The sequence below is a fragment of the Phoca vitulina genome, unplaced genomic scaffold, assembly GCF_004348235.1.
Source record: "Phoca vitulina isolate PV1807 unplaced genomic scaffold, GSC_HSeal_1.0 scaffold31, whole genome shotgun sequence".
NCBI classification, from domain to species: domain Eukaryota; kingdom Metazoa; phylum Chordata; class Mammalia; order Carnivora; family Phocidae; genus Phoca; species Phoca vitulina.
The window spans coordinates 23,341,359-23,356,600 of NW_022589734.1; the positions used below are offsets into that span (position 1 = coordinate 23,341,359).

Consider the following 15,242-nt stretch of genomic DNA (forward strand, 5'->3'; position numbering starts at 1 on the left):
ATTAAATAATCCCCCTTAATCAAGTTGTAGAAAGGGACATTCTCAAAACCTTCATCTAGGAGAAACAGGCGAAAAATGAACAATCCTGACCCATAACCCGAATCCCATCTGCAGTTCCTCGGTCCTCCGAGCAAAGCTCTAGCCCAGCACCTGTGCCCTGGGTAACAATGGTGGATTTGCTTCCTTGTCTCCTCCCCTGGACTCTACACCCCTCAAGAGGAAGAGCGGTCAAGTCTTCATTCCTTCCTGGCGCCCCCCACGGCCCCCAGCCCAGCACACATGCTCCGGAGCCAAGCCGTCTGCTAGTCCCCTTCTACATGAATTGCACCAAGGTCTCTCACATGGTGAACCAGACTGTGCACTCCAGATGACTATTAATACCATCCTACTCTGAAGGACGCGCTACACAGGGCAGGATGACCGGCGAGATCGACAACTCTATGTCAAAGAAGGGAGCTTCCATTTGAAGGGTTCACAAACAACTTTGTTGCAACATGATGGAGTCAAGAGCACATCAACAGCCCCACACAAACTGGACTGAATCCCTACCAAATCGAATCATTTATCGTCTGGTACTAGAGATGGGCATACATTCGTCTTTTAGCAAGACTATAAATTCCTGGGGGTGAGAGGTTATGTGTGTCTTGCTGAGCTTTGCCCCCAGCACTCTGCCTACTGTGGCTTCCAATCCCTTGAAGGCAAAGCGGATGAGGTGGAGAAACAAGAAGCTCATTCGGTTAAAGCGAAAGGGAAAGAGCACAGTGGGGCCGGTAAGGAAGAGGAAAAGTATCCCGTGTGCAGATTAGAGGTTTCTAGCACTGGAGGACAGAGGACTCCCACAGCCGGCTTAGGTGGCCGAGGAAAGAGAAAAGCTGGTTGAGTTGACTTGGAACGTGGAAGCATCACCAGAGATCTGCACCTGGGCTGAGAGGCGGGGAGAAGGAAGCAAAGAGAGGACCAGGAAGACATAAATAAGAGATGAGCTGCCAAGGTCAGGAGATGAGCAACCCATCTTTATTAAGACCACCAATGATGGAGGGAGTGTGGGAAGAAAGATGAGGAGACGGCTATAGAAAATGCATGAGGACTGGGGGCATGAGTACAAGCCTGATCTAGAAGCTTCCTTTATCTGGATATCAGTAAAAACAAGACCTGCATATAGGGAGACAAGGGAATTCTGCTCTGAGCCCACCGTGCTACCCCATCTTGGAGCAGGTGCAAACCCCCACAGAGACGCCTTCTCAGTTTCTAATTCTTATCTCCTTTTTCTTCTCCCCCTTTCCTCCTGCCATCCGAAGTGTTGGCCAAATAACTAACCCATGCAGTTCTTTGGGGTTAGTGGAAGAGGTCCATTAGAGTTCTGCCTTTCTCTGTCCTGGTGATATGGCCATGGAGAGGAAGAGGCACAGGCCTGGCTGTCCTTTCAGTGTCTCTTCGAAGATGAGCCTCATGGAACAGAAAAGCAATGGCAGAAACCACAAAAGGACTTCAAATGTCAGGGTGACACGCACACTCTCATTACTGTGACCTGTGATCAGCAAGTGGATACCATTGTGTCTAAATTATTAACTAGCTATAGAGCACCCAGATCATACTGTGGACTCGGGTGAGGGTGCTCTGGAGAAGGGAAGGAGTGCGGCTAACTCCCGGTACCCACTGGCTGGGCTTCCTGCCACGTGTGCGAATGAGCCGCAGGGGCTAGGACACAAAGCTGCACATCCTGCAGAATGCCTCTGAACTATAAAGGGTCTTTCTAGAGTAACGTGTGCTGGGGATTCTTAGAATTAATATGTTTAAGCAATGAGGATAACTGAATCATGTACGCTGGTCTGATGGCCTTAGTATGTAGCCCAACACGGACAATTCGAACAGTATGACATTATCTCAGTTTTGAGGGAAATGCCTCCAATTTTGATAAGTAACATTACTCACCCTTTATACTGGAACATCTCTGAATAAGCATGGTGTGTGCTCATACTGCGCTGAAATATCCCCCCCTTGAACCTACTCTCCACCCTCCGATTCTATGTATCCATGTTCTAGACCCACTTCAAGAATTCTCTGAATCTCTCCCTGTGGCTGGGAGTAAGATATGTTATCTTCCTCCAAAGAATAGTGGTCATCAATCGCCTCTGACAAGGGGTGCCATCTTTTCTCGGGAGACATGAATGCTGAATGAAATCACTGCCTTAGATCAAGAAAATGGCATCTATGGGGCGCCTGGGTGGCTCAGTCGTTGAGCGTCTGCCTTCGGCTCAGGTCATGGTCCCAGGATCCTGGGATCAAGCCCCACATCGGGCTCCCTGCTCAGCGGGAAGCCTGCTTCTCCCTCCCCCACTCCCCCTGCTTGTGTTCCCTCTCTCGCTGTGTCTCTCTCTGTCAAAGAAATAAATAAAATCTTAAGAAAAAAAAAGAAAAGAAAACAGCCTCTGCAGTTTTTGTGAAAGGCCGGTGTCTATCAAGTCTGTTCTCAAATTTTGAACAGATAGTCCTCTAACTTTAAACTTGTTGAATTCTAAAAGTTTAATTGTACATCGGTTGTGGAAAAGAGAGAGGTGTTTCCCCACAGTAAGAATTACACACATAATAGGTTCTCAGCACAGCTCACAAAAGCTAGTTCTCTACCTCAAACAACAGGAGTAATACTGTAGAACCGAGAGTTAAAGTGATATCTTTATGAGAAAATGCATTCACACTTCCCTTTGGGGATGCAGGGAACCCCAAAACTCTCCCTTTCTGGCAATGAAAGTAGGGACTCCTCTTGCTCAAAGCAGGTGTTGGGTGTGGTCTTGGTATGGACTTTAGGGAGGAGGGTCTCTGTGCTGAAGATCAAGACCAAGAATGCAGGGAATGAAATCATCCTCGGCTAGACTGGGAGGGAGGGTTGGGGAGGACAGAAGGGGGACAGAGGGCTTCAGGGAGGAGCGGGGCTTGGGTAGTCAAAGAGCACAGACACACTGCTTCTCACCACCTCTCTCATCTCCTCTGCATGCCCAAATTTCTTCTACTTCTTTCTCTTTAAGTCCTCTGGAAAGCTTTGTGGGGAAGGGTGGAGAAGAATTGAAAGGTGACAGCAGGGCCTATGCAGTTAGAAGAAAGGAGAAGAGGAGGGGTTCACCAGTGAGAAATAAAGTGCAAGAGATGCAGCCTTCTAGCTGGAGGGAAGGGGTGGGTTTCTCACATGTAAGATGTGCATCCATCAGTCAGAACCTTGTCTGTGGGGCTGGTGCACAGACCCGCAGGTTAAGAGACACCAAGAGCTACTGATCCTCAGCAGAAGAACACTCAGCACATAATTAGAGTCCTTGTGAATGCTTCCCCCTATGAAGGATAAGCTTTTTAAGGAAGTGTATTTGAAAAATTTATTGCACACCTGTTGCACATTGCCAATGTCTTCATCAGAGACGTAGAATCCAGAGCACCAGCACAAATATATGCTCATTTTTAAAGAATTCACACACCTCAAATTCTATCACAGAAATTTGGCCTTGGTCACCAATTTCAAGCAAGGTAGGCTGCTTTGAACAGTTGCATATCCTTCAAGCAAAATTCCATCCAGAACCAATGCACTGATGTACTTTTTACTACTTGCTACCAATTCTAACTAGTGGTCATTGTTCAGCTATAACATAAGCAAAACCTGGAACATGTATGTCTTTGTCCATAAATGGTTAGAATGCTGTCCAAATTCTAAGACATGCTATTAGAAATACAAAAATGGCATTGTTATTTATTTGAACCTTCAAAATACTGTTTGCATTACCTCCGTATTAACAACTTCCATAGGTCTCTTCTTCATTTCTCCTATGTCCAAGTAACTGGGGGAGGAAAACAAAACAGTAAGGGTTTCTTTTATTGCTTTTGTGTCAGTTATGTAAATTTCTTACTAAAAATTATAAAAAAGTAAAGCAAGCCATAGGAAATACTTAAGCCTAAAGCAAAAATCAATAGCTAACAATTGAAAGCAATTAGGGTAGTAGGAACTGTTCTGAGCATCATCAACCAGAGCTGATACATGTCCTCTTCACCCAACGTCGATGAAACTGAAGTCTTAGAAACACATATTTCTTCGAGGGAACATTTCCCCCCACAATGGTTGGCCCCTGACTATCTATGCGGTATTTCTAATTCTTAAGCCGATTTTGATGGAAAGAGTGGTTTGTGTGTACAGGTCCTTAACAGCTCCATTAATCACAGCCTTTAGGTCAAAACAAAGGAAGTACTGGGGCGCCTGGCTGGCTCAGTCAGGTTAAGCATCCGAGGACTCGTGGTTCTGTCTCAGGTCATGATCTCATGGTCGTGGGATCGAGCCCCATGGGGCTCTGGGCTCAGCTTGGAGTCTGCTTCAGATTTTCTCTCTCCCTCTCCTTCCTGCTCACTCTCTCTCTCAAATAAATAAATAAAATCTAAAAACAAACAAACAAAGGAAGTACCGATAGCACGCATTAGACCATCTGTGAAAGAGCAGGAAATCCTCCTCCCTATGAAAACACTTTCATGATACGGAAATGCTCAGCCACGGGGGATGGTTTAGGCATTGGTTCTGCTAAAATGCACATGGGTGGACTAGTTAACCTCTGGAGACCCCTATTACTAAATTACTACTTGTTATAGATATTAACTAGTGATCCTTCTTTAGCTATAGCATGAGTACAACCTGTAAACTATACTTTAGTCAACCTCAAGCCCTAAGTCCATCACTGTGATCCGGTTCCACTGTCCTTCACACATAGCAGGTGGTAATAAATGTTTTACTATAAAAAAATAAGTATAAATCTAGCATTTAATTTACAACCATAGATACAAAGATACGTCAACAACCATCAGTGCTGCGTTGCCAAAAAAAAGAGTTTATATTAGAATTAATTTTATCTATGTTTTGTTATTGTTGTTTGCATTTTTGGATAGAATGCTTTAGTTAATCAATACCATTGGAAATTATATTTTTCTTACATGAACGGTGTTTACATAAGGCAAAACTCCCTCTGTTTAGCAATAAAAAGGCTCTTTTGCAAATCTGCAGGGACTGATTTCTGACATAAGAGCAAAACAGCTTAACTGCCATGTGCAGAAAAGTGATCTCAGATCCACAAGATTAAAGAAATAGAGTCAACTTCCAAAAACACATAGGAAAACTTTAGGGAAAATAACTATCTCTAGATTTATAACAAAGGTTTAAAATAAAAGTTTAAAATAAAATAAAGGTTGGGCGCCTGGGTGGCTCAGTCGGTTAAGCGACTGCCTTCGGCTCAGGTCATGATCCCAGGGTCCTGGGATCGAGTCCCACATCAGGCTCCCTGCTTCTCCCTCTCCCACTTCCCCTGCTTGTGTTCCCTCTCTCGCTGTGTCTCTCTCTGTCAAATAAATAAATAAAATCTTTAAAAAAATAAAATAAAATAAAATAAAATAAAGGTTTAATAACTACCTCAAGTTTAATTATGGTTTCAAAAATATTAGGAAAGATCTGAGTAAAAGAAATTCAAGAAGGAAGTTGATCATTTTCATTTGAATAATTTTTTTCTACTATTGCTAAGTTCCCCAACATCCTTTAGAGCCTAAATGACATAAATTACCCTCAATATCTTCTGGGCTTTCTTTTGTTCTGTCAATTGCCCCATTTGTTATGTAAACTTGCAACTGCTAAGCTTCAAATATATTCAGCATTTAAATCTTCTGGGCCTATCATTATAACCATAGATACTACTACTTTAACAGAAATAAATACACTAATCATCTGTCAGCATGGAAAACTAACCATGGAAACTGTTATAACAAACTCGGTGTTTTTTTGTATGTGAATTAAAAGCAAAAATAACCATGCAAATCTCTTATATCTATATAAAGAATGACTTGAAGTTCCCTTTTATTTGGTTTGAAACTGGACCTGTTTTTATCTTTTGAGTTGGTGGTGCCAAATAAACAAAAGAGAACATGAGTTACAAAAGTGAGTCTGCAACTTTGAGCTGTTAATAGATTCCGAAACAGAGTTCCATTCCCATGAAACTGCTTTTTATGGGAATTATTTAATTTAAAAAAATCAACAAAATACATGATGAAACATGTATTGTACATGGACATAGTGATGCTTTGTATTTATATGACATTTTGATGTTTACAGAGCACGTTCCCATCCACAGCACTCACTTTTCTAACAACCCAGTGAGGCAGGCATGAATACACTCCTTGTCCTTATCAGGAAGCTGACTCGCTGAGTCAAGTGGCTTGCCCAAAGATACACAGCTAATAAACAGCTCAGCATCATGTCTCTTGACTTTTAGTTCTAAGTATCTTTGAAGCACATCACTTCATTTAGTTCTGGTCTACAAAGTTAGACAAAGTGTGCTAAAGGAGGTTTCCAAGAAGGGAAAACTAATCCAAATGTATCTGTCACCTCGCATTAAAAAGAATGTCTAGCAGAACAAAAAAGCAGAACACTCAGAACTCAGTTTAAGCAGATCCAGGAAAGGAAAAAGGATATGAGACAACATTAGTGATATTTGGGAAAATATTTCTGTATAGTGAAAATTAGAATTCACAAGTCTAGACTTTACAGGAAAGATAATTTTTTGCTATCCCGAGGCCCAAGCCGAATTTCAATTAAAATATTATATTAACAACTATGAAACATAAAGTAATTCCACTCCTAGGTATATAACCAAGAAAAATGAATACTTGTACACGATTGTTTCTAGCAATATTATTTCATAATAGCCCAAAGTGAAACAATCCAAATGACTATCAGTGGATGGACAAAATGTGACATATCCATAACCATGGAATATTCTTCAACAATACAAAGAATGAAGTGCTGATTCACACTACAACATGGATGAGCCTGGGAAACTTTATGCCAAGTGAAAAAGGCCAGAAACACAAAAGGCCACATGTTGTATGATTCCATTGATATGACATATCCAGAACAGACAAATCCATAGAGACAGAGAGTAAGTAGATTAGCAGTTGCCAGAGGATAGGGAGAAGGGGGAACTGGGAGGAACGTGGTTTCATTTTGGAGTGCTAGAAATGTGCTAACATTAGTTCGTAGCGATGGTTGCACAACTCCACGAACCTATTAAAAACGACTGAAATAGGTAAAGTTTATGTTATGTGAAATATAGCTCAGTAAAGCTGTCAATAAAATCCTATGGAATATTAAATTCTACCTGTCCTCCAATACCCACCCCCACCAGAAAAAATGTCCCTCAACTGCAAACTTCCACATAATTTTATTTTTCTAATTGCAATTGTTCCTTTGTACCTTACATTAAAATTATCGGTGTGCATGTATCTCTGTCCTGTTAGATCTCAAACTCTTAAAGACAAGGAGTCACAACTTGTTCATCTTTGTTCGCTTGGCAGATCCAAGCACAGCGTGCTAACTCACTGCCCACCTACTATGAGTGAGCTCCCTGCCAGGAACTGGGAGTAAGCACCCATCCTGACCCCCTGGGCTTGAAGGTCTAGCCATCAAGTACCTACAGACAGACATATAGGCAAATACCGTACGCCGATAAGCTTTTCCAAGCATTATGCTAATACATAAACATGCAGGCGGTGGGAGGAGGGTCACAACAGTGGGGCGTGGTCAGTTCTACTGGGAATAAAAGTTTGGAAGAATTGAAGCAGGTAGAGGGGCCGAGTGCAGAAAGCAATTTTCTCCTCTGGTGACTACATAGTATCCAGTACTTCTAAATAATTTTTAAGAAATCGTATTTAAACTCAAAAAAGCAGGTGCCAAGGAAAAAGAGGAAAGGAAAAACAGGACAGAAAACGCTAACGTACCAGTTTGGTCACTGAATGCTTTTCTAAGATTCCTTTTCCTCCTGCTACCCAAGTGAAATTCCTTCCCCGGGCACACTTTCAACCCCCCGCCCCAGCTGCAGCGGGAGCCCCGCGAGAGGCGTCCACCCGCGCAGTCCCAGCCCCCGGACACGCCGCGGGTGGGCGAGGCGGGGCTCACTCCTTTGCTCGAGCGAACCGCACACTTTAATGCAACCTGAAATGGCGGGCGGAGGGGACAGACGGACTCACTTGAGCTTCTTGAAGGCTTCCTGGCCCCCGGCCACGTAGTTGCCCCCGCTCTGGATCTGCTCTAGCTTCCGGATGCGGTGCCCGGTCCGCGGGGTGTAGATGTTCCTGACGGCCCCAAAGGGCGCCTGGACGCCGCCCGTCACCTCCTTCAGAAAGACGTCGAAGCTGGACACCTTCTTCTCGTGGATGACGACGCGGCGCCCCGCGAAGAAGGGGTCCCCGTTGCGGTACACCAGCACGCTCTTCACGACCGGCTGGGACAGGTGGCTGGACCGGGCGCCCGTGCCGCTCATCTTCCCCGCGGGACGCCGCCCTGCCGGCTTCTCAGGGGAGGTGCCTCTGCCGCCCCGGGCCTCGCCGCACGCACCCCGCGGGGTCGCCTCCTGAAACCAACGCGAAACACACAAGCCCGCGGTAAAAAGCCGAGCGACGGCCGTGCGCCCGCGTGCACCCCGCGGAGACCCTGCGGCTGCGGCTCTCCCGGGCCACCGCCAAGGTATTTCACCGTAGTCCGCACAGCCAATCAGCGCTCGCCGTGCGCGCAGCGCACCTCTCCGCACGCTGCGGGCAGAGCCCCGGGAGAGCCGCCTCCGGACAGGACAAGCCGAGGGGCGCCGGAGGGAGCGGGGGCACGCGCGCTCACACGCACACACGAATTAGACAGATGCTCCAACTCCATTTCTCACTTCGTACTCGTGTTACCCTTCAAACCGCTTGTCTTTTCTCGCCTTGCCCCCTCGCCCCTTCATCTCCTGCTTGCTCCCCAAATGAAAGCAATTAGGATTCTGGCTGGAATTGCCCCGATTTTTATTTGCTGAAAAATAATAGCCTAACGTGCGTTGAGAGAGAAAAGGGGGGGGGGCATGGGGAAAGTTCGAGCTTCTGGGACCCCGCGCTCCCTCCGGCGACCATCCGCGCCACCGCCGGCCAAGGTCCCGTGAGCACCGTTTGAACACCGTGGCGCGCAACCGAGTCCCAGGGCGGGAGGCAGCGGGTGGGGTCCCCGGGGACGCGCCCGCCGCGGGGGTACCTGGCGACACTCGAGGGCCGGCTGGGGGAGGGGCGGCTCGGGCGAGGGCCCGGCGGGGCTGGGCGGGGGCGCGGCGGCCCGGCTGGCACCGCGCTGAACTCGGCGGCGGCGCGGCGCTCCCGCTGTTCCTCCGCTGCCGTTGCCTCGGCGGGCCTCCCTCACCCCCGGGGGGATGGACTTGTTACTTCTCGCCGTTTCCATAGCGACTGCAGCCACGCGCGGAGCCGAGTCCGCGAACGCGTCCTGGCGCGCGCCCGAGTGCCTTAGGCTTTGCCCGGGGCGTCCCCGGAGAGAGTGGAGAAGTAAGGGTTTCGGGGGGTGGAGGGGAAGCCTGGGTGGCATTAGCATGCAGTCATAATAGAAATGCAGGCCCCCTGTGTGCCAGGCGCTTTGCTAGAGGTTGGTGATACAGAGGTGAAGAGGACCGCCTGCAATATTCTGAGTGCCTACCGCCTCCTAACTTTAGGCTGAGAAGGGGCTTTTTCACTGCCTCCAGAAGGCTAACTGGCTCAACAGCCGTCTGTGGCCGAGGCTCCACATCCATGCCGTTCGTGTAGATTGGGTCAGTGCATGGGTACGACAGTGGAACTTCAGTAAAGAGGTGCTGTCCAATCCGCTCTGGGACATACATATTGTGGGGCCAGGAAGAGTCTCCCTGAATTCTCCTTGTTGTGTGCAAACTTCATTACTGACTGTTCCTCCTGCATTATATATGAACAAAAGTAGTATTGATAATAACTGCTAGTAATCCAAAGTTTACCAGGTAGCAGGCATTGCGTTAGGGTCTTTATGTAGATTGCCTAATTGAATGCTCACAATAACCTTCAGGGCAAGCCTTGTTCTTTCTTCAGATGAGAAAACCAAGGAGTAGAGAAACCAAAGAAACTTACCTCTGGTCACACACAAAAATTCAAGCCTCGTTCTCTGTGATTGCAGAACTGCCTTGACTACCGTGTCATATTAATCTAAAAGGCAAATGTGTAAAACATTGCCATCTGGAGCAGAAACATTTTTATTAAAGTTACCTAAACATTAATGCCTGGAAATTTCACAGTTTTCAAAGGAGACCAAAGAGAAGAGAATAATACAGAGAGAAAAGAGAAAGGAATTTTGTGAGCCAGTTGTAAAGAATGCACAGGTTGAGAGAATGAATGGGGAGATTATCTGTGCAAATATGCTACCAAGCAAGGGAATAAGACAGAATACTTGTTTTGAGGGAAGGAAGGCAGTAAACCAAGTAACCCTCAGGCAACCCAAACCTCTCTCCCACCTACACTAGCCTAGTGCAAAATGAAAACGTGCTGTCCCTTGTTCAAAAATTAAGAATATCAAGATGACGGGCACCTGGGTGGCTCAGTTGGTTAAGCGACTGCCTTCGGCTCAGGTCATGATCCTGGAGTCCCGGGATCGAGTCCCGCATCGGGCTCCCTGCTCGGCAGGGAGTCTGCTTCTCCCTCTGACCCTCCCCCCCTCTCATGTGCTTTCTCTCTCTCTCTCTCTCAAATAAATAAAAAAAAACTTTTTAAAAAAAAAAAAAAAAAAAAGAATATCAAGATGACAACAGCAAAGCATTAAACCAAACGTGGGGATGTTCCTAAGCGTGGGGCCTTGTTTTAGGTCCATGAAGCCACCATCCCACATGTACATTCTGGTTCCTTCCACAACAGTATCTCCAGTGCAGATCAGTCTCCCGGGGCCGGACTTATTTATCCAGTTGTCTCTTAGTGATGTGGTGACAAGTATTTAGTTACTGGCTGTTGGGGTGGAGAAGGCCTTGATTCATAGCTTTTGCCAATTTTTATAGTTTAAATACTGCAAATGTGGCTGATTTCCAGCTACCAATCTCATGTCACTGAAGGCAAGAGATGCACAGTTGCATGCCCTTATTTGGTATTTCCATCATACTGTTACAGTAGACATGAAACTTCATAGATAATAGTAAAATATAGGTGGTGATGAGTTTTAAAGGCATTTATTACCTTTGCTTTTAATATAATTTATTTAACTGTACTTTTATACAATTTAATTTTTTAGTGGCTGTGTTTGAAATTTTTGAAAATTTAACAGTTGACTCTGACAAGGTAGCTCTCAGCACACCATGCTCCTGAACAGCTACCCTAGACTATCAAAAGGCAGCCTAGACTTAACACGTTCACAGGATCTCGTGTTTTCACCAACACCTTCTCTTTTCCTATGTTTCCCATCCGCATAAATGGGCCCTCCTCTACCCATCTGCACACACGCATTTCTCTTGCTCACAGAACACATTTGACTACGCAGAAAAACAACAGCAAACACAGTCATGTATTCAACCTTTCTGCTCCCTTTATTTGCTGAATTCATTTTGGAGCTGTGCTCTCTTGTGCAGAATCCCAAAACCACCGAGCAAAGGGAGAAGGATTTCAGAAGCCACAAAGTGTACATGAACCCCGACCACAAAGAGCTAAGGTGGAATGAGAAGCCGCTTCAGATGGATGCTGGGGAATGTTAGCACACACACAGAGAGGAGAGTTTTTGTTTTGTTTTGTTTTTTAAAGATTTTATTTATTTATTTGACAGAGAGAGACACAGCAAGAGAGGGAACGCAAGCAGAGGGAGTGGGAGAGGGAGAAGCAGGCTTCCCGCCGAGCAGGGAGCCCGATGTGGGGCTCGATCCCAGGACCCTGGGATCATGACCTGAGCCGAAGGCAGACGCTTAACGACTGAGCCACCCAGGCGCCCCGAGAGTTTTGTTTTTATACTTCTTCCTAAGTGTGAGAAAGATCTTGAGGGTGAGAGATGGCAAAAGAGGATTCTTAAAGAAGTTTTATTGTGCATTAAAAATAATACCGTAAAGATATGTGGCGTTTCCTCAAGAGCCTGAGTAAATCTCTGAAATGCTCCCAAGTCCATCTTTCTGCGGAAATAGTAATTGTTTCGATGTGATACTGTGCTGAAACCAGACCACATTGCACCCTGGGTTTATGAGCATTCTTCAGTCAGTCACCAAGCTCTATCCATTCTCCCTCTCAAATATTTCCTCATAAGTGAATCCATTTGCTCATCTCCAAATCCATTTCCACCATCATTGCCTGAAATGTCACCTGGTCTCCAGTTGTGTTTCCCTACTCGCCATTCTCCACAGGACAGCCAGCCTGAAAGGCTGTTGAAAAACACACATCTAGTCATGTCCTTTCCAGCTGAAAACTTTTTGGAGGCCTCCTCATAAGATAAAATCCGACATCATCAACAATGATTCCAAAGCCCTGGGTATGCTAGCTCATAATGCTTTCATTCTATTCTCTTCTCACTCAACTCTCTCTATGGCCTCCCAACGTCAAGACCTGTCCTTCCATTCCTCGAATATGCCTTTGCACATACTTTCCAGCTCCTTGTCCCCCACGTGTTTGGCTCCTTCCAACCAATACTTCAAGTCCCAGTTAAATGTCATTTCCCCTCATTTCCCAGATCAGAATAGCTCTGCACTTATTACATATTTTCCTCCACGGGTCTTATAAGTTGTAATTATAAACCTTTGTAAAATTATATGTTTAATTTTTGTCTTTGTGTAACGAGTTGTTTAATCTTTCTATAATTACATGTGTATATGTATAAATTCCCTGAAGGAAAAAACTATGTCCATTTTATCCCACAGAGGCTGATTTATATATATATATATAATAGTATATATATAATATATATATATAATATATATAATAGTATAATATATATAATAGTATAATATATATAATAGTATATATATATATATAATAGTACTAAATAATTATTTGATGAGTGAATAAAGGCAAAATGTTTTAAGTTTAAAACATAAAAATTAAGATAAAACTTTAAAATATTTAGAAACTGCTCCTGTGGAAGAAACCACATTTTAAGATGAGCAAATAAAAAAGTACTTGGGACAACTAAAGAGATTCTAAAACTAATTGCTTAGCTTTGGAGAGAAAATAAATAGCCGGATGCAGATGAAAGCACCTACACAGGAAGCCAGACTCTTTTTTTTTTTAATCAATTAATTAACATATAGTGTACTATTAGTTTTAGAAGTAGAATTTAGTGATTCATCAGTTGCATATAATACCCATGCTCATTACATCAAGTGAGGAAGCCAGATTCTTACCCACCACTGAGTTTTGCCAGTCTTTCAAGGCAATAGAGATATTTATAGAATATGGGACATACTCTGCTAGTTTTCCCTCAAAGAGTGTCATCACCTTTACAACTGGTGTTCAAAACTCAATCTCAGAAAGAGCAACAACTTCAGCTTCTTGAGACTATGTTTCTTGGATATACATTTAGATAATGGTGAGGCTTCTGATAAACCCTGAATTCCTCTTGCCCAATTAACTGGTTCCAGTAATGACTAAACTCTTCTTCATATTCAGATACTGGGTTGTCTACCCCAGTTGGCTATATTTAAGTGCCCAAAGGTGTCTGTAAGAGGGACCATCCTCATCTCCTATTTACAGCCAAATCATGTAGGTTCTATCTACTTAACATGCCCTAAGCCTTCCCCTTCTCATCATGCCCCCTCTCCCTACCTTGGTTTAGAGCATAATAAGAATGTTTGCCACATATCTACGGAGTTATGAATAATAAAAAACAATTGTTTCCTACTTTAGCTGACTTACTGCTATTTAGAATATGAGATGAGTAATCACAATCTCTTGAAACAATAAACTTGAATCTTCTTTTTTTATATTGCTTCCTGCCATAAAGTAAACCTCAAAGGAACCTATAGCAATTTATCTTTAAATTCTACATAAACCAAATATCACATTTTCCTAAGTTACTATTTTCTTCCTCTGAAAGACGTACAATTTCAAGGTGAGATTTAATATCAGTGAAAAACTTTGTAGTTCACTAGGGTATGATCTGCAAGCCCAACAGAAAAATGGCAAGTTTAGAGGCAGAGAGACGTTGAGAAAATTTACACAGAGCACTTCTATCTTCCCTGAACTGCAGAAGGAAATATTATCTTGCCTGAATCTTCCAGCACTTAGCATCATGGTAAAAGCAGATGTTCAATAAATATTTGTTAAATGAATTAATCTGAGAGTTAAGCGTGATGCAGACATGAAGGAAGAAGGAAGAACCAAGGCATCTCGAGGAGAGGTGGATAGCCACAATGATGTGCCCAACATTGCGTTCAATGCTATTGTGGAATATATTTGTTCATATACAATCTCTGCCTTTAGTGGTCCCTTAAAAAGGATATTGGTAGAACTCCATTTCCAACATGAGCTAAATATCCTGAATAACTGTCCTTCTAAAACAGTAAAAAAAAAAAAAATACTGGATTAAAAAATGTTGAAATCTTTTTAAATGCACTCCTAATTTGGCAAGAATGAAAAGAATTCAGAAAAGCCAAAAGCTGAGTGAAAACAGCAACCTTGGGAGGTAAGCAAGCACTGAAATCAGCTTTAACCCTAAGTACACCTGCCCATGCCCAACTGACCTGGAACTGATGTTCTGGTAGCTGTACAGGGAGGCAGGCACAAGAGATAAGTCTAGGACCTTCCTGGGATGGACAGAGGAGTCCCCCATGTGGATCTGGGATCTCAAGTTACACTGTAAAGATAATGGGCAACAGGTATTAACTCTCTTCACAGAGCAAGTACAGTGAGGAGATGTGCTTAATTTTACATGCATGCTAGAGGTAGATGTGGGAAGGAGGGATGGAGAAATTTCCCCCAATAATTGATAATCATAACAGTTGACTCTGAGTAGCTACTGAAACCAGTTACTCTTTCTTTGTGATTTGAATTTAAATTTAAAGTGATTCTGGTTAATTCCTGGAATTACCAGAGGCAGAACTTAAGATAATTAATCTTAATATGTTTAAAGAAATAAAATTATTGCAAATAAGAGTAAGAAACAAGAGACTTTAAGAAATTACCAAAGTTTTAAAAAATGGTAAGATAAAATGTCTGGAAATGAAAAAACATAAAAACTAAAATTAAAAACTCCACAGAGAAGTTAAATAACAGATTAGTCAAATCCAAAGAGAGAGTTATTGAAAAGTATATTCAAAGAAGTTATCCAGAAGCTGCACAGCAAGGTGAATAAATGAAAAATATGAAGGAAAGGTCAGAGGCTAAATTAAGACTATTTACCAGATGTATGATGAAAATTCCAGAAGGAGAAATAGATACAATGGCACAGAGGCACTATCTGAAGTGCT

At 43.7% G+C, this 15,242-nt stretch overlaps 1 protein-coding gene across 1 annotated transcript in view; it reads right to left on the bottom strand.

Annotated features, from left to right (window-relative positions):
• DCDC2 (doublecortin domain containing 2) overlaps positions 1-8,324 on the bottom strand; it is a 152,204-nt gene extending 143,880 nt beyond the window's left edge. Inside the window, exons 1-2 of the mRNA XM_032424886.1 lie at positions 8,032-8,324; positions 3,764-3,818 (exon numbers count right to left, since the gene is read on the bottom strand). Of these exons, the coding sequence (XP_032280777.1) occupies positions 3,764-3,818; positions 8,032-8,324 (348 nt within the window). The remainder of the gene's footprint in view (positions 1-3,763; positions 3,819-8,031) is intronic.
• Between the last annotated feature and the right edge of the window lie 6,918 nt (positions 8,325-15,242).